This window comes from Chlorocebus sabaeus, chromosome 12, assembly GCF_047675955.1.
Source record: "Chlorocebus sabaeus isolate Y175 chromosome 12, mChlSab1.0.hap1, whole genome shotgun sequence".
Lineage (NCBI taxonomy): Eukaryota > Metazoa > Chordata > Mammalia > Primates > Cercopithecidae > Chlorocebus > Chlorocebus sabaeus.
Genome location: NC_132915.1, coordinates 104,278,524 through 104,296,812, shown reverse-complemented (window position 1 = coordinate 104,296,812; position 18,289 = coordinate 104,278,524). Strand labels below are relative to the sequence as shown.

The 18,289-nt window shown below is 52.3% G+C and overlaps 1 protein-coding gene across 16 annotated transcripts in view; it reads left to right on the top strand.

Moving 5' to 3' along the window:
- The window catches only part of KYAT1 (kynurenine aminotransferase 1), a 42,610-nt gene extending 25,340 nt beyond the window's left edge, over window positions 1–17,270 (top strand). For 4 of the 16 annotated variants that reach the window (XM_073021988.1, XM_073021985.1, XM_073021986.1 and 1 more), the window contains 13 exons: window positions 2,339–2,498; window positions 4,550–4,608; window positions 7,293–7,440; window positions 11,766–11,915; window positions 11,996–12,082; window positions 12,315–12,443; window positions 13,193–13,313; window positions 14,294–14,370; window positions 14,499–14,588; window positions 14,702–14,888; window positions 14,967–15,046; window positions 16,563–16,649; window positions 16,881–17,270. In XM_073021988.1, coding sequence (XP_072878089.1) covers window positions 2,403–2,498; window positions 4,550–4,608; window positions 7,293–7,440; window positions 11,766–11,915; window positions 11,996–12,082; window positions 12,315–12,443; window positions 13,193–13,313; window positions 14,294–14,370; window positions 14,499–14,588; window positions 14,702–14,888; window positions 14,967–15,046; window positions 16,563–16,649; window positions 16,881–16,976 — 1,407 coding nt within the window. In that variant the 5' untranslated portion in view covers window positions 2,339–2,402 and the 3' untranslated portion in view covers window positions 16,977–17,270. The other 12 variants (XM_073021987.1, XM_073021991.1, XM_073021993.1 and 9 more) reach the window with 8 other exon arrangements.
- The last annotated feature ends 1,019 nt before the right edge of the window (window positions 17,271–18,289 follow it).

Genomic DNA, 18,289 nt, shown 5'->3' with positions numbered 1-18,289 from the left:
ACCATCTTGGCCAGGCTGGTCTTGAACTCCTGACCTTGTGATCAACCTGCCTCAGCCTCCCAAAGTGCTAGGATTACAGGCATGAGCTGCCGCACCCAGCCCCAAATTCATTCATTTACGCGTGGATATTTAGTTGTCCTAGCACCATTTGTTCGTTTGTTGAAAAGATTATTTCCCACCCCCAACCCCCCCAACTTTTTTTTTTTTTTTGAGCCAGTGTCTCCCTCTGTCGCCCAGGTTGGAGTGCAGTGGCGTGATCTTGGCTCACTGAACCTCTGCCTCCTGGGTTCCAGTGATTCTCCTACCTCAGTCTCCTGGGTAGCTGGGACTACAGGCACATACCACCACACCCGGCTAATTTTGTATTTTTCATAGAGATGGGGTTTCACCATTTTGGCCAGACTGGTATTGAACTCCTGACCTCAGGTGATCCATCTACCTTAGCCTCCCAAAGTGTTGGGATTACAGGCATGAGCCACCAAGCCCAGCCTCCCCACCTGTTTTTTTGAGACAGAGTCTCATTTTGTTGCTCAGGCTGGAGTACAGTGGCACCATCTCGGCTCACTGCAACTTCTGCCTCCCAGGTTTAGCGATTCTCCTGCCTCAGCCTCACAAGTAGCTGGGACTACAGTCATGTGCTACCACGCCCAGCTAATTTTTGTATTTTTATTCGAGATGGGGTTTTGCCATAATGTCCAGTCTGGTCTTGAACTCCTGACCTCAAATGATCCTCCCACCTTGGCCTCCCAAAGTGTTGGTGTTATAGGCATGAGCCACACCTGGCCTCCCCCCTTTTTTTTTTTTTTTTTTGAGACAGTCTTGCTCTGTCACCCGGACTGGAGTGCAGTAAGTGGTGCAATCTCAGCTCACTGCATCCTCCACCTCACGAGTACAAGTGATTCTTCTGCCTCAGCCTCCCAGTAACTGGGATTACAGGGCACACCACCATGCCTGGCTAATTTTTGTATTTTTAATAGAGACAAGGTTTCAGCATGTTGGCCAGGCTGGTCACAAACTTCTGACCTGAAGTGATCCACCTGCCTCAGCCTCCCACAGTGCTGGGATTACAGGCGTGAGCCACCGCGCCTGGCCCCCATTTGAGTTTCTTAGCATCTTATCAAATAGCAATTGTCCATAAATGTGAGAGTTTATTTCTGGACTGTCAATTCTATTCAATTGACTTCTATATCTGTCTTTAAGCCAGTATCACACTTTCTTGGTTCTTGTATGTTTGTGTTAAGCTTCCAAATTGTGCAGTGTGATTTCTTCAACTTTTTTCTTCTTTCTCAGGCATTGACTTTTTTTTTTTTTTTTTTTTTTTTTTTTTTAAGACGGAGTCTCGCTCTGTCACCCAGGCTGGAGTATAGTGGCTTGATCTTGGCTCACTGCAAGCTCTGCCTCCCGGGTTCATGCCATTCTCCTGCCTCAGCCTCCCGAGTAGCTGGGACTACAGGCGCCCACCACCACGCCCGGCTAATTTTTTGTAATTTTAGTAGAGACGGGGTTTCACCATGTTAGCCGGGATGGTCTCGATCTCCTGACCTCGTGATCCGCCCATCTTGGCCTCCCAAAGTGCTGGGATTACAGGCATGAGCCACCGCGCCCGGCATTTTTTTTTTTTTTTTTTTTTTTTTTTTGAGACATACCTCCCTCTGTCCCCCAGGCTGGAGTGCAGTGGGTGGGATCAGGGCTCACTGTAGCCTTGACCTCTCCAGGATCAAGTGATCCTCCCACTTTAGCTTCCCCAGTAGCTGGGACTACAGGTGTGCACCATCGCGCCTGGTCAATTTTTGTATTTTTGTAGAGACGGCGTTTCAGTATGTTGCCCAGGCTGGTCTCAAACTCCTGGGCTCAAGAGATTCTCCTGCTTTGGCCTCCCAAAGTGCTGAGTTTACAGGTGTGAGACACATTGCCCTGCTTGAATTTGTTGATTGCATCTCCATGATGTATTTAACATGTTCTTCTGTCCTTGTATTTGAGTCATTCAACAGTGTGATCTAATTTAGGGCCACTTTTACCGCAGGAATAATTTGCAGGTGGTGTGTGTGCTTCCAGAGTCAGAACTTGTTTGGTTTATGCTCTTGGTGATATTCCGTGCTATCAGTGATCCTCTCCTGGATCATTTTTTAATTAGAGGTGATTTGTGTTTTGAAAGGGTCCCTTGGGTTGCTGGGGGGTGTAGTGTGCATGAGCAACAGAGTTGTTGCAAGGACGGAGTCAGATAATCGTGCAACAAAGCACTTGGTGCTATTCCTGGCACCCCATGACCATATTGTTGTTATTGTTAGAGCTGTAGGGGGGTACCCAAGTCCTGAGCTCAGAGGCATTTTCTGGCCAGGGCTGTCTCCTCCCTTCTCCTCTGCCCCTGGAGAAGTCTGCAGTGCCCCAAAGCTCTGGGAGGCATGTTCAGGACTGCAGCAGCCATCTCTGTGCACCTGGTGGGGCCGCTTCGGGGAAGGAAGGCTGGAGTGCCACTCACTCGGTGCTTGCACCAGACTGTAAGTGCCCTAACCCCAATACTCTGCCACCTGCATGGCCTGGGGCTTCTGGGGTCTGGCTCGTTCCTGGATTCAAAGCTGTGCATGAGCCTTCTCTCTTTCAGGGGCCCTCTTTAACTGCAGCCTGGATGTGTGCTTCTCCCTTGCCCCTGCTTCTCTAGTCTAGAACTTGTAGCTCTGCATCTGAATAATCGGCTTGGGAGCTGTAGGGTGCTGCTTCCCATGATCCCCTGTGCCCAGCCCAGGACCCAGTACATGGTAGGGGCTCAATAAATGTCAACTGAGCCGGGCGCGATGGGGTTCCCGGGCTATGGAAGACCTGGCGCTTACTCAAATGGTCCCCAAGGCCCTTTCAGGACAGGGGGGCCTGGTGTTGAGATTACTGTGGCTGCCACCCTGACCAGGTCCTTGCCAGCTTCTCCTCTGATCTTGGGCAGGTACCTGAGCCTCTTTGAGCCTCAGTGTCCTCATCTGTTAGATGGACACTGTTGTGGCACCTCTGGTGAGAGTGCAGTGGGAACTGAGCGAGGTGGAACCGAGCAAAATCCTGAGCCAGGGTTCACTATTGGCCACAGCAGGCAGCTGAGAAGAATGTTGGATCCCCGGCTCCACGGCCCACCAGCCATCTGGGACTGGCAAACCCATAGGGACAGAAGGTTCCTCAGAGACCACAAAGCCCATGCGAGGTCTCTGGTGTTGAAGAGATTCTGAGGACAGGAGGAGCCAAATTACCTATCCAGGGTCACCCAGCCAAGGCGGGTTAGGACCTGAGTTTGGTGGCTCTCAGGTCTGGCCAGTTTCTTTCTTCTTTCTTTCTTCCTTTCTTCCTTTCTTTCCTTTCTTTCCTTTCTTTCTTTCTTTTTTTTTTTTTTTTGATGGAATCTTGCTCTGTCACCCAGGCCAGAGTGCAGTGGCATGATCTTGGCCCACTGCCACCTTCGCCTCCCAGGTTCAAGTGATTCTCAGGCCTCAGCCTCCTGAGTGGCTGGGATTACAGGTGTGTGTCACAACGCCCAGCTAAGTTTTTTTTTTTTTTCCAAACTGAGTTTCGCTCCAGTGCTCAGGCTGGAGTGCAGTGGCATGCTCTCACCTCACTGCAACATCTGCCTCCTGGTTCAAGTGATTCCTGTGCCTCAGCCTCCCGAGTAGCTGGGATTACAGGTACGTGCCACCACGCCCAGCTAATTTTTGTACTTTTAGTAAGGATGGGATTTTACCATGTTGGCCAGGCTGGTCTCGAACTCCTGACCTCAGGTGATCTACCTGCCTCAGCCCCCCAAAGTGCTGGAATTACAGGCATGAGCCATTGCACCCAGTCCCTGGCCAGTTTCTGCACACCGGTGGCTGGGTAGGGAGCTGGCCTGGGAGGAACACTGGGAGGGGAGGGGGCGAGCTGGGAGCCAGGACCCTGGAACTCTCCCAGGACTGGATTAGTGCCTCCCTCAGAGTTAGGACATGGCCTTGGGTCGAACAGGCCTAAGTCTGAGTGGGTGTGTTGTGTGGCCTTAAACACATCACTGCCTCCCCTGCACCCTCCAGCCTGTTTTCCAACTCCTGTTTTCTCATTGATAAGATGGGCCTGGCCAGGTCATTCTGGGAATGAAATGGAAGTGCTTAGCAAGACCTCTGTAAGTGGAGGATGCTGCTGTCACTGTTGCCATTATCCTCCCTTTCTGCTCCACTGACCTCCTGCTCTTCTTCCTTAACCCTTAGCCCTTCCTGAGTCAGACTAACCTGACCAAGTCAGGGCTCTGTCTCAGGACACGTGGAGCCAGGGCTGGAAGCCTCCACTGGACAGGCGCCAGGCAGCCCCTGCAGGTTGGGGAGGTGGAGGCTGCTGGAGTCGGGAGGAGCCAGATGAGGGTGTTGGAACATAACAGGCTTGGGAGGCAGGCAGAAACCTGCCCTTCTGCGAGCTCTGATCTCTGCCCCCTCCTGGGAGCAGACAGGATAGGGCTGTGGCCTGAAAGCAGCTGTCCCTCCTTTGCGCAAGCCCGGACCGCCGCACCCAGACAGATTCCATCACTGACCTTCCACTTGTTCGTCTCCAGCTCACCATGGCCAAACAGCTGCAGGCCCGAAGGCTAGACGGGATCGACCACAACCCCTGGTAAGCCAGCTGAGCTGGGGAGGTGTGTGGGTGTCCCCTCGGGCATGGGTTGGCCATCTGTGGGTTCACGGCAACTCAGCAGTACCCCGGACGGTGGCGGTACACAGACTGCCAGATTCCAGCCACAGCTCAGGAGAGGCAGGGCCCGAGGGAGCAGGCTTGGTTCAAATCTCAGCTTTCTCCTGCATGACTGTGGCACTAGGACAGATGACATACCTGCTCTGAGCATCATGTCCCCGGCTGCAAAATGAAGAATTATACCCACCTGGAGAGCACTGGGGAGGAGAAAGTGAAATGCCGTCCAAAGCCATTTACCCAGGCACCAGGCTAAGCACTTTCCAGGGATGACTTTCTTTCTCACTTGGTACAGAGTCAGATACCCTAAGATAAGTAAGATAAGTAAGATATAGTTGGATCTTCACCAGACATTTGCAGAGGTTGATATTGTTTTCTTTTTTGACTTGTTTTCTTTTCATTTTATTTTTGAGATGGAGTTTTGCTCTTGTCGCCCGGGCTGGAGTGCAATGGCGTGATCTCGGCTCACTGCAGCCTCTGCCTCCCAGGTTCAAATGATTCTCCTGCTTCAGCCTGCTGAGTAGCTGGGATTCCAGGCGTGCAACACAATGCCCAGCTAATTTTTTTTCTTTTTTTTCCCCCCAGATGGAGTCTCACTCTGTTGCCCAGGCTGGAGTGCAGTGGCATGATCTCGGCTCACTGCAGCCTCCTCCTCACGGGTTCAAGCAATTCTCCTGCCTCAGCCTCCCAAGTAACTGGGATTACAGGAGTGCGCCAACCACATCCAGCTAATTTTTTTTTTTTTTTTAGTAGAGAATGTGTTTCACCATGTTGTCCAGGCTAGTCTCAAACTCCTGACCTCAAAGGATCTGCCTGCTTCGGCCTTCCAAAGTGCTGGGGAATACAGGCGTGAGCCACCCTGCCCAGCCAAAAATGACACATTTTAGACATATTTATTGGTATGCAAATTCAACTCAGCCAAGTCTTGACTCTGCTCCAAACTAGCCCCAAACCACATACCAGCCTCTTCATCCAGCTTCCCAGCCTTTCTCCCACCTAGAGAGGTGGCCACCAGGCAGAGCCAGAACAGAGGATTATGGGTCCAGAGATGATGTGTGCCTGGGCTGGTGGGGCCCTGTTCTGCCCAGAGTAGGGTAAAGAGCATAAAACTTTGCTTGAGATGGAAGTAGAAAGGCTGACTGGCTGTGCCTTGTACTAGCTGGGAGGCTTTAGGCAAGTCACTCCACTCCTTATCCCCACAGTGGTCCAGGAACAGGACGTGCCTCACAGGCCATTGTGAAGGTTGTATGAGCAGCGCGTTTAACTGTATTGTTGACAAATCCAAGGAGGAGTCATGCAATCTGTACAGGGAGTCTCAACTAGTATTTGGAAATAATAGAGTAGGATAGGACAGAACAGGAAATACTGCAGTAGATTGCACCAAGAAGGATGAAGCTTCCATTCCATGTTTGTGCTGCACAGGGTTGATGATGCAAAGATGATTTCTTGGCCGGGTGTGGAGGCTCACGCCCGTACTCCCAGCACTTTGGGAGGCTGAGGCAGGTGGATCACCTGAGGTCAGGAGTTCGAGACCAGCCTGGCCAACATAGTGAAACTCTGTCTGTACTAAAAATACAAAAATTAGCTGGGTGTGGTGGCAAGCGCCTGTAATCCCAGCTACTTGGGAGGCTGAGGCATGAGAATCGCTTGAACTCGGGAGGCGGAGGTTGCAGTGAGTTGAGATTGTGCCACTGCACTCCAGCCTAGGGGATAGAGTGAGACTCTGTCTCAAAAAAAAAAGGGGGGGCCGGGCGAGGTGGCTCACGCCTGTAATCCCAGCACTTTGGGAGGCTGAGACGGGCAGATCACGAGGTCAGGAGATCGAGACCATCCTGGCTAACACAGTGAAACCCCCGTCTCTACTAAAAATACAAAAAATTAGCCAGGTGCAGTGTCGGGCACCTATGGTCCCAGCTACACAGGAGGCTGAGGCAGGAGAATGGCGTGAAACCGGGAGGCGGAGCTTGCAGTGAGCCGAGATTGCGCAGCCTGGGTAACAGAGCGAGACTCTGTCTCAAAAAAAAAAAAAAGAAAGAAAGATGCTTTCTTCCTATGGGACGTGGTGGAAGAACTTGGAAAGCCCCTGGGGTGACTCCTGTGATCATCAGTGTGCCTGACTGACCTAATCTCAATACAGAGGACCAGCTGTGGCACTCAGGCCGATCTTTAGGCTAGGACAGTCGCTGGTTTTCCAGTTTTTGTTTTTCTTGTGTGTGGTTTTTTTTTTTTTTTTTTTTTTTTTTTAGACGGAGTCTCGCTCTTGTCATCCAAGCTGGAGTGTGATGGTGCGATCTCGGCTCACTTCAACCTCCAGTACCCGGGTTCAAGCGATTCTCCTGCCTCAGCCTCCCGAGTAGCTGGGATTACAGGCCCCCGCCACCATGCCCGACTAATTTTTATCTTTTTAGTGAAGACAGAGTTTTACCACATAGGCCAGGCTGGTCTCAAACTCCTGACCTCAGGTGATCCGCCCACCTCGGCCTCCCAAAGTGCTGGGATTACAGGCGTGAGCCACCGCGCCCGGCCAATTGTCCAGTTTTTCTAAACAGGCCGAAGTCCAGGTCACCATGTACGGCTGGTCTGGTGCTGATTCTCCGTTTGTTACCCAGGGTGGAGTTTGTCAAACTGGCCAGTGAGCATGACGTCGTGAACTTGGGCCAGGGCTTCCCGGATTTCCCGCCCCCAGACTTTGCCGTGGAAGCCTTTCAGCATGCTGTCAGTGGAGACTTCATGCTCAACCAGTACACCAAGGCATTTGTGAGTCTCCCTGTCTCCCTGGAGGTACTGGGGGATGGGGCTTTCTGGACACCAAGCTCACACAGGCGTCAGGCTTCAGGGGACAGAGCCAGGGGATTCTGTGTGACCATAGTTCAGTGTTTACTGAGCGTGTCCTCTGTCCCAGAGCCTGTGCCTCATGGTCTAGTGGGGATGGCGGACAAGAAACCAGTAACAACAGGCGGTGGACATGTGCCATGATGGAAGAGGATGGGATACCGCGGGAGTAAGAAAGAGGGAACGAAACCTGGGGAGGGGACTGGAGAGATGCGCTAAGACTTCCTGGAGGAGGTGACACTTAAACCAAGTCCTGAAAGACAAGCTACTGTTTGGATTACACTCTAAATCCAAACTTTTTCCGGAAAGGACCACGTAGTAAATACGCGACAGTACCTGGATTAGAACCATGGTTCTTTTTTCTTTTTCTTTTTTGAGACAGGGTCTCACTCTGTTATCCAGGCTGGAATACAGTGGCGCGATCATGGTCCACGGCAGCCTCGACCCTGCCAGGCTCAAGTGGTCCTCCCACCTCAGCCTCTGGAGTAACTGGGACTACAGGTGTGCGTCACCATGCCCAGCTAATTTTATTTATTTATTTATTTATCTTTGAGTCAGGGTCTCACTCTTGTCACCTAGGCTAGAGTGTAGTGACATGATCACGGCTTACTGCAGCCTCTGCCTCTTGCAGCTCGGGTCTCACTCTTGTCACCTAGGCTAGAGTGTAGTGACATGATCACGGCTTACTGCAGCCTCTGCCTCTTGCAGCTCACATGATATGTCATTTCCTGGGGCTCATGTGATCCTCCCACCTCAGCCTGTAGAGTTGCTGGTACAACAGGGGTACGCCACCTCGCCCAGCTAATTTTTTTTTTTATTTTTTGTAGAGACAGGGTTTCACCATGTTGCTCAGACTGGTCACAAACTCCTGGGCTCAAGTTATCCTGCCACCTCAGCCTCTGAAAGTGCTGGGATTACAGGCGTGAGCCACTGCACCCTCGTTCTTTTTTTTTTTTTTTGAGACGGAGTCTCCTTCTATCGCCAGGTTGGAGTGCAGTGGCGCAATCTCAGCTCACTGCAACCTCCGCCTCCCAGGTTCAAGAGATTCTCCTGCCTCAGCCTCCCAAGTAGCTGGGACTATAGGCGTGTACCACCACGCCCAGCTAATTTTTGTACTTTTAGTGGAGATAGGGTTTCACGATGTTAGCCAGGATGGTCTTGATCTCTTGACCTTGTGATCCACCCACCTGGGCCTCCCAGAGTGCTGGGATTACAGGCATGAGCCAGTGCACTCGACCGCACTCATTCTTTTTAATGACTGCGTACTGTTCTGTTGCCTAGATGTGCCATAATGTATTTAAGCAGTCCTGCACTGATGGACTGCTTCTGCTATATCAGTATCATAAGCAGTGCCACGGCGAATTTCCCTGTGTGGATATCTTTGTATACATGTGCATTTCTCTAAGATAAATTCCTAGAAGTAAAACTAGCGAATGAAAGGCTATAAATATTTATAAATACAATAGGTGGATATTGTTAAGAAATAGTGTGTGCCTGTAATCCCAGCTACTTGGGAGTCTGTGGCAGGAAGATTGCTTGAGCCCAGGAGTTTGCGGCTAGTGCAACATAGTGAGATCCTGTCTCAAAAATTAACACTTAAGTAAATAATTGCCTTCCAGTAAGGTTTACTCATTTACATCCCTGCCAATAGGCTGGTCTCAGAGTTGGTTGTAAAGTTCCTTCTTTGATCCAAAAAAAAAAAAAAAAATTCATCTGGATATGTATTTTTTTCTTGCTTCTTTTTTTCTTCTTTTTTAATAGAGACAGGGGCCGGGCATGGTGGCTCACGCCTGTAATCCCAACATTCTGGTAGGCTGAGGCTGGCAGATCACCTGAGGTCAGGAGTTCAAGACCAGCCTGGCCAACATGGTGAAACCCCGTCTCTAATAAAAATTAGACGGGTGTGGTGGCAGGCGCCTGTAATCCCAACTACTTGGGAGACTGAGGCACAAGAATCGCTTGAACCCGGGAGGTGGAGGTTGCAGTGAGCTGAGGTGGCGCCCTTGCACTCCAGCCAGGGTGACAACAACAACAACAACAACAAAATAGAGACAGGGTCTCCTTATGTTACCCAGGCTGGTCTCAAACTCCTGGGCTCAAGCAATCCTCCCACCTTAGCCTCCCAAAGTGCTGGGATTACAGGCATGAGCCACTGTGCCCAGCCTCATTAAATATGTTACCTCTTTCTTTTATGTTGCAATATTTCTCTCTTCCTGTTTTAACTTTGCTCATGGTGCCTTTTATTTTTATTTAATTAATTAATTTATTGTCTGAGACAGAGTCTCAATTCTATTACCCAGACTGGTGTGATCATAGCTCACTGCAGCCTTGATCTCCTGGGCTCAAGCAATCCTCCTGCCTCAACCTCCCGAGTACCTGGGACTACAGGCATGTGACACCACACCTGGATAATTTTTTGATTTTTTATCAGTAGAGACAGAGTCCCTCAGTGTTGCCCAGGCTGTTCTCAAACTCCTGGCCTCAAGCAACCCTCCCGCCTCATTCTCCGAAAGTGCTAGGATTACAGGAGTGAGCCATTGTGCCTGGCCTGTGCCTTTTGTTGTACAGAAAATTTTTACTTTTGTGTGGCCAAATCTGGTTTAGTGAGTTACTAAGTTAAGTTCTAGACAAGGTTTTGATCACTTGGCTTAGCCTTGAGTATTTTTGTTTTGTTTTGTTTGTTTGTGTTTTTTTTGAGACGGAGTCTTGCTCTGTCGCCCAGGCTGGAGTGCAGTGGTGCGATCTCGGCTCACTGCAAGCTCCGCCTCCCGGGTTCACGCTATTCTCCTGCCTCAGCCTCCCGAGTAGCTGGGACTACAGGTGCCTGCCACCACGCCCGGCTAATTTTTTGTATTTTTACTAGCGACATGGTTTCACTTTGAGTATTTTATAAGTGTCCTCAGCAAACAAGTTTCCAGATCTAATTTTCCTCTCAAAAAGGGGTGCTTCCAAAGCTGCAACATGAGGTTCCTGACCCTCAACTGTGTGTGACTTTAGACAAGTAATGTCTTTTCTCTGGGTCTCTATTTTTCTACCTGTCAAATAGTGGGGATTAGGCCAGGCGCGGTGGCTCACATCTGTAATCCCAGCACTTTGGGAGGCTAAGGCAGGCAGATTACCTGAGGTCAGAAGTTCAAAACCAGCCTGGCCAACATAGTGAAACCCTGTCTGCACTAAAAACACAAAAATTAACTGGGCATGGTGGCGCGTGCCTGTCGTCCCAGCTACTTGGGAGGCTGAGGTAGGAGAATCACCTGAACCCAGGAGGCGGAGGTTGCAGTGAGCCACGATTGTGCCACTGCACTCTAACCTGGGTGACATGAATGAGACCCTGTCTCAAAAAAAAAAAAAAAAAAAAAAAAAGCCTCTCTTGCAAAGCTGCTGGGAGGAGCAGGTGGGCACAAACATGACAAACATGCTTCTTTTTTTTTTTTTTTTTTTTTTTTTTTGAGACGGAGTCTCGCTCTGTCACCCAGGCTGGAGTGCAGTGGCCCGCTCTCTGCTCACTGCAAGCTCCGCCTCCCGGGTTCGCACAATTCTCCTGCCTCAGCCTCCCGAGCAGCTGGGACTACAGGCGCCCGCCACCTCACCCGGCTTATTTTTTTTGTATTTTTAGTAGAGACGGGGTTTCACCATGTTAGCCAGGATGGTCTCGATCTCCTGACCTCGTGATCTGCCCGTCTCGGCCTCCCAAAGTGCTGGGATTACAGGCTTGAGCCACCGCGCCCGGCCCGACAAACATGCTTCTTAAACTTAGAGATGTGGAAAGTGGGGAGTTTCTACTGCCTCGCGGGCTCTTGGACTGAGGTTCATGGAGGCAAACACTTCCTCTGGTTCTCTGCTGAATCCCCACCCTGGGCTCCGGGCCTGGCACAGAACAGGCCCTATGGCAGATGCTGGTGGAGGAGATGGAAGAGCATATATCTGAGTCAGTGCAGGCCTGGTGGTTGGGACCCTGGAGTCTGGGATCATATAGATTGTGTAACCTTTACCTCCCAGAGTACACAGGATCACAATAGCACCTGCCTCTGGGTTGCTGAGAGGATGAGATCAAAGAAATCCCGCAAATAGCTTGGTGTGTAGAGAAATCCAGAGTGTTGAAAGCTAATCTATTCCATGTCCCCTGGGGCCCAGGCTACCAGTATCTGACTTTGCCCCAGGCTTGCTGCTGGAAGGTGCTAGAACTGCCTGGATACAGCTGGGCAGGAGGATGGGCTGAGCTGGACAGTTGACCCCCGCTATCCTGACAGGGTTACCCACCGCTGACGAAGGTCCTGGCAAGTTTCTTTGGGAAGCTTCTGGGTCAGGAAATGGACCCGCTCAGGAATGTGCTCGTGACTGTCGGTGGCTATGGGGCCCTGTTCACAGCCTTCCAGGCCCTGGTGGACGAAGGAGATGAGGTGAGTGAGCAAGACTTGGGCTGAGTGTGACTGAGAGGTCAGGGCCGTGCTGACTCCAGCTGATTTGAACCTTCTATCAGGTCATCATCATCGAACCCTTTTTTGACTGCTACGAGCCCATGACAGTGATGGCGGGGGGTCGCCCTGTGTTTGTGCCCCTGAAGCCGGTAAGGATGCTAGGTAGAGGATGGATGGGCAGAGGGATCCAAGGCATGGGCGGAGTTGGACCCTGGGAGTTGGAACAGGAGGAAGGAAGTGAAGGAAGCCAGTTCCCCTAAGCTGGGAGGGCAGAGGGGAGGTGTGTGTGTTGGGATCCCAGGGGAGAGAAGGTGGGAATGGATGCTGGCGGAAGAGCTGCACGTCAGGTGAGTAAGTGGTGCCGCCCCTGCCACCTTGCAGGGTCCCATCCAGAACGGAGAACTGGGTTCCAGCAGCAACTGGCAGCTGGACTCCATGGAGCTGGCCAGCAAATTCACATCACGCACCAAAGCCCTGGTCCTCAACACCCCCAACAACCCCCTGGGCAAGGTACTGGAGGGACCTCCTTCCCTGGCCCCCCACAGACCTGGTCATGTCTCCTGCACTGTTACTGAGTTGCTGCTGTGGGGCCTCCACGTGGGAGGGCCACACACAATGAGCTCTGAGGACCAAGGCTCCAGAGGTCCCAGGACAGGGGCAGGAATACCCAGGGAAGGCCTGAGGGCTGGAACAGTGAACTGGGCTGGGAGCCCCCATCACTTCCCAGTGACCATGGAATAGTGATTATGCTTCTCAAAGTATCTCATGTGTAATGTGGGAACCTGAGGGAACTGACCTCATGGGTCATTGTTGCAGGGATCCAATGCAATGGTGCGGAACAGCCCATAGCACTGGGCTTGGCTGTATTCGCCATTTATTTATTTTTTCAAGACGGAGTCTCGCTCTGTCTCCCAGGCTAGAGTGTAGTGGCGTGATTTTGGCTCATTGCAACCTCCGCCTCCCGGGTTCAAGCAATTCTCCTGCCTCAGCCTTCCGGGTAGCTGGGATTACAGGCACCTGCCAACATGCCCAGCTAATTTTTGTGTTTTTAGTAGAGATGGGGTTTCTCCATGTTGGCCAGTCTGGTCTCAAACTCCTGACCTCCAGTGTTCTGCCCACCGTGGCCTCCCAAAGTGCTAGGATTACAGGCGTGCGCCCCCGCACCTGGCCGCAGCTGTGTTCTTTAACCTGTCTGAGTAGGCCTCTGTGTTTGGGGATGGTCTCAGCTGCAGGTCTGGGCTCTCCTTGGGCATCCACAGGTGTTCTCCAGGGAAGAGCTGGAGCTGGTGGCCAGCCTGTGCCAGCAGCATGACGTGGTGTGTATCACTGATGAAGTCTACCAGTGGATGGTCTACGATGGGCACCCGCACATCAGCATTGGTGAGCCAAGCCTGCCCAGGGCCCCTCCCCTGCACATTGGTGGCAGGGCCTTGACCCCACCTGAGAGTCAGCGCAGGCCTGGTAGTTAGAACCCAGGGTTCTGGAGCCCTGCAGATCCTGTGACCTTTGCCTCCCAGAGTACACAGGAAAACAAAAAACAATAGCACCTGTCCCCCTGGTTGTTGAAAGGATGAGGTCAAAGAAATCCTATGCCGGGCATAGGATTACAGGCTCATGTCTGTAATCCCAGCACTTTGGGAGGCTGAGGCTGACAGATCACTTGAGGTCAGGAGTTCGAGACCAGCCTGGCCAACATGGTGAAATCCCGTGTCTACTAAAAGTACAAAAATTAGCTGGGCATGGTGGTATGTGCCTGTAGTCCCAGCTACTCAGGAAGCTGAGGTAGGAGGATCACTGGAACCCGGGAGGCAGAGGTTGCAATGAGCTGAGATGGTGCCATTGCATTGCTGCCTGGGCAACAGAGCGAAACTCCATCTCAAAAAAGAACGAAAGAGCCGGGCGCGGTGGCTCAAGCCTGTAATCCCAGCACTTTGGGAGGCCGAGACAGGCGGATCACGAGGTCAGGAGATCGAGACCATCCTGGCTAACACAGTGAAACCCCGTCTCTACTAAAAAATACAAAAAATAGCCGGGCGAAGTGGCGGGCGCCTGTAGTCCCTGCGACTCAGGAGGCTGAGGCAGGAGAATGGCGCAAACCCGGGAGGCGGAGATTGCAGTGAGCTGAGATCCGGCCACTGCACTCCACTCCAGCCTGGGCGACAGTGCGAGACTCTGTCTCAAAAAAAAAAAAAAAAAAAAAAAAAAAGAACGAACGAAAGAAAGAAATTCTGCAAATAGCTTAGTATGTAGAGGAGTCCAGGATGTCAAAAGCCTATGGGTGCCCCCTGGGGCCCAGACCACCACCCTTCCCCTTACCCCTCACCCCAGTCTCAGCAGCTGCTCTGTTCGGCCTTGGGCAGCCAGCCTCCCTGGCATGTGGGAACGGACCCTGACCATTGGCAGTGCCGGCAAGACCTTCAGCGCCACTGGCTGGAAGGTGAGTTGCTGAGGGTGGGAGGTCACCAGCCCCTGCAAGATCCTTAGCAAGTGAGGTGGGCCTGGGAATGAAGAAGGCTTTAGCCAGGCCTGGAAGGACCTCCCCCACTACCTGTGCTCCTGCTCCAGGTGGGCTGGGTCCTGGGTCCAGATCACATCATGAAGCACCTGCGGACCGTGCACCAGAACTCTATCTTCCACTGCCCCACGCAGAGCCAGGTGAAGAGGGGCAGGGGACGCCACGGGGGAGCGGGGAGACAATGAAAGAGCCCAGGCTGGCCCCCGCGTCAGGGAACAGCTAATCTATCTGGGTGTCCGTCTGCCCTGCCTAGGCCGCAGTAGCCGAGAGCTTTGAGCGGGAGCAGCTGCTCTTCGGCCAACCCAGCAGCTACTTTGTGCAGTTCCCGCAGGCCATGCAGCGCTGCCGGGACCACATGGTACGCAGCCTACAGTCAGTGGGCCTGAAGCCCGTCGTCCCCCAGGGCAGCTACTTCCTCATCACAGACATCTCAGACTTCAGTGAGTGAGACTGGCCGGTCTGGGCAGGGCGCAGGGGCTGGAGGCTGCAGGGGGCTCAGTGTGGCCTGTGTCTCCCAGAGAGGAAGATGCCTGACTTGCCTGGAGCTACGGATGAGCCCTATGACAGACGCTTCGTCAAGTGGATGATCAAGAACAAGGTGGGCTGGGCCTCTGCCGTGCAGCCATATATGGTTTCACAGGTTGTGTGCTGCTCAAGGGTGCCCAGGCAAGAGGCTCCTGGGCCAGAGCCTAGTCTGCCTCTGCCGTGAACCTTGGGGCAGGGTTGTATCCACTTAAAAGAACGAGGAGCCTTTTTTCTCTTTTCTCTTTTCTCTTCTCTTCTCTTTTCTTTTCGCCTTTCTTGAGACGGAGTCTCGCTCTGTTGCCCAGGCTGGAGTGTAGTGGCACGATCTCGGCTCACTGCAAACTCCGCCTCCCGGGTTCATGCCATTCTCCTGCCTCGGCCTCCTGAGTAGCTGGGACCACAGACGCCCGCCGCCACACCCAGCTAATTTTTTTTGTATTTTTAGTAGAGATGGGGTTTCACCGTGTTAGCCAGGATGGTCTTGATCTCCTGACCTTGTGATCTGCCTGCCTCGGCCTCCCACAGTGCTGGGATTACAGGCATGAGCCACCATGCCCAGCCTTTTTTTTTTTTTTTTTTTTTGAGACAGTCTCATTCTGTCGCCTAGGCTGGAGTGCAGGGGCGCAATCTCAGCTCCCTGCTACCTCCACCTCCAGGGTTCAAGTGATTCTCCTCCCTTAGCCTCCCAAGTAGCTGGGTAGCTGGGATTATAGGCACATACCACCACGCCTGGCTAATTTTTGTATTTTGTAATTTTGTAGAGACAGGGTTTCACCATGTTGGTCAGGCTGGTCTCCAACTCCTGACCTCAGGTGATCCACCCCACTTGGCCTCCCAAAGTGCTGGGATTACAAGCGTGAGCCACCATGCCTGGCCCAAGGAACCTGTTTCTCACTTGCACAGAGATACTGTGTGGGCTGGCAGGATTTCCTGCGTCTTTGGATCTCCATCTTCCCATCTGTACAGTGAGGAGTTGGACCATTAACTCTGAGGTCCATCCAGGTTCGATCTGTGACTCTAAGGCTTTGTTCTTCTCTGGCTCTGCCCTGACCTGCTCCGTGAACTTCCCTCTCTCAGCGTCTGTCTGCCCTCTATACCCAGGGAGGGACTTGGAATGGCGTTCTGGGATCCTTTTCCTCTGACTTTGTGTTTGTTTTGTTTTGAGACGGATTTTCTCTCTTTCACCCAAGCTGCAGTGAAGTGGTGCAGTCTCAGCTCACTGCAACCTCCACCCCTGGGTTCAAGCAGTTCCCCTGCCTCAGCCTCCCAAGTAGCTGGGATTACAGGCATGCTCCACAACGCCCAGCTAATTTTTGTATTTTTAAGAGATGGGGTTTGGCCATGTTGGCCAGTTGGTCTCGAACTCCTGACCTCAGGTGATCCACCTGTCTCAGCCTCCCAAAGCGCTAGGATTACAGGCGTGAGCCACCGTGCCTGGCCTTTTTCCTGTGACTCTGATGCAGCACTAGGTACGGGATTGGAGCTAACTCTCCTTCCCCACCTGGTTGTGGGAACCTGTCTGTCCCCTCCGGGGCCAAGGCCTGCTGGGCCACGAAGCCGTTTTGAGACATGTCCTTCCTCCTCCCCAGGGCTTGGTGGCCATCCCTGTCTCCATCTTCTGCAGTGTGCCACATCAGAAGCACTTTGACCACTATATCCGCTTCTGTTTTGTGAAGGTAAAGGGCGGGGCTGGGGGAGGAAAGACCTCCCAGAGCTTCCCAAGGCCTGCTGGGGGCATGGGGAGAGTGTGGGACTAATCTCTGCTGGTGCAGGATGAAGCCACGCTCCAGGCCATGGACGAGAAGCTGCGGAAGTGGAAGGCGGAGCTCTAGCCCTGAAGTCACACCTTGGCGCTGACATCCCCACATGCCCACAGAGATATTCTTTGGGTGTCTGTCTTTGTCCAGGTTTCAGACATTTCCGGGTCAGGGAAGATGCTGTTGGGAAACCTCTTCTCTGTGACACAGAATGTTCTGGGTGGGAGCCGCCCTTCTTCATCTTAGAGAACCAAGTGCCTCCTGTCTGAAAGGTGAGGGCGGCCTGACCTGGGCCTCTCTCGGCCCCTCTGTAGGTGGGTTTGTAGGGTCCTGGGTTGCTTCAGGTCTCTCCAGGCTTGGCTGAGACCGACAGTAGAGTCCCACCGTGTATCGATCACATCCCAGCCCTGCATGGGCCCTGCTAAGGCTCAGGCATAACCTCACCTTTCCTGGCTCATCTTGGCCTTGGGGATTTGCCTTTAGACTTGAGTGCTCAAGCCACTCCTTTTCATCCATAATAAAATGTTTAAGTTATTCAAATCCTTCTTGACGTTTTCTCTCTGTTTCACACTCGAGCTGATGGCTGATCTAACTTGATAAGAATGCCCGGGAGAACCTCAGACACCTCCACAACTTTGTACAAATGATTTCTGTAGTCACATAGTTAGTGGCACAACCAGGCCTAGCACCCAAGGCCCCCAAATGAATTCCTTACTATTAATCTTTGTTGTTGTTGTTGTTTTTGTTTTTCAGACAGAGTCTCGCTCTGTCACCCAGGCTAGAGTGCAGTGGCATGATCTCGGCTCATTGCAACCGCCACCTCCTGGGTTCAAGCAATTCTCCTGCCTCAGCCTCCTGAGTAGCTGGGACTACAGGCACCCGCCACCACGCCCGGCTAATTTTTGTGGTTTTGTAGAGATGGGGTTTCACCATGTTGGCCAGGCTGGTCTCAAACTCCTGACCTCAGGTCATCCACCCGACTCGGCCTCCCAAAGTGCTGGGATTACAGACGTGAGCCACCACGCCTGGCCTCTCATATTAATCTGATGGTAGCAGTTATTGGTGCTGGGTGTGGTGGCTGGGGTGGGGGTGTCGTGTGTGTGTGTGTGTGTGGAGGGGATTGGGGCTTGTGACAAGGAAGATACGGACATTCCCACAGGGGTGAGAGAACAGCACAGTGGGGGCCAGGAGGACCCGGGACTTAAATAATTCTCAGGAGGAGGAGGAATGAATGTTGATCGTGCACGCCCTACCTGCCAGGCACTGGGACGCACATTATCTTACACAACCCTCTGAGACTGAGACCTGAGTTATCTCCAGTTCACAAGTGAGGAAAGCCCTCTGGAAGTGAGGTGAAGTGGTGTGCCCAGGCCTTCTAGCTGGCTCCGATTGAGTCTCACTGGATAGCAATAGTAGCTCCTGAATTTCTTTGGAAGGTGGTGTTAGGGGCGTGGTCTCGAAGTTGCATTTGCATAGCAAGCACATGGGTTTGGCTCATATCATGTTTAACTGGGTGAGCTGATAGGAATATATCTTATAATAAAATACATATTAGGTCT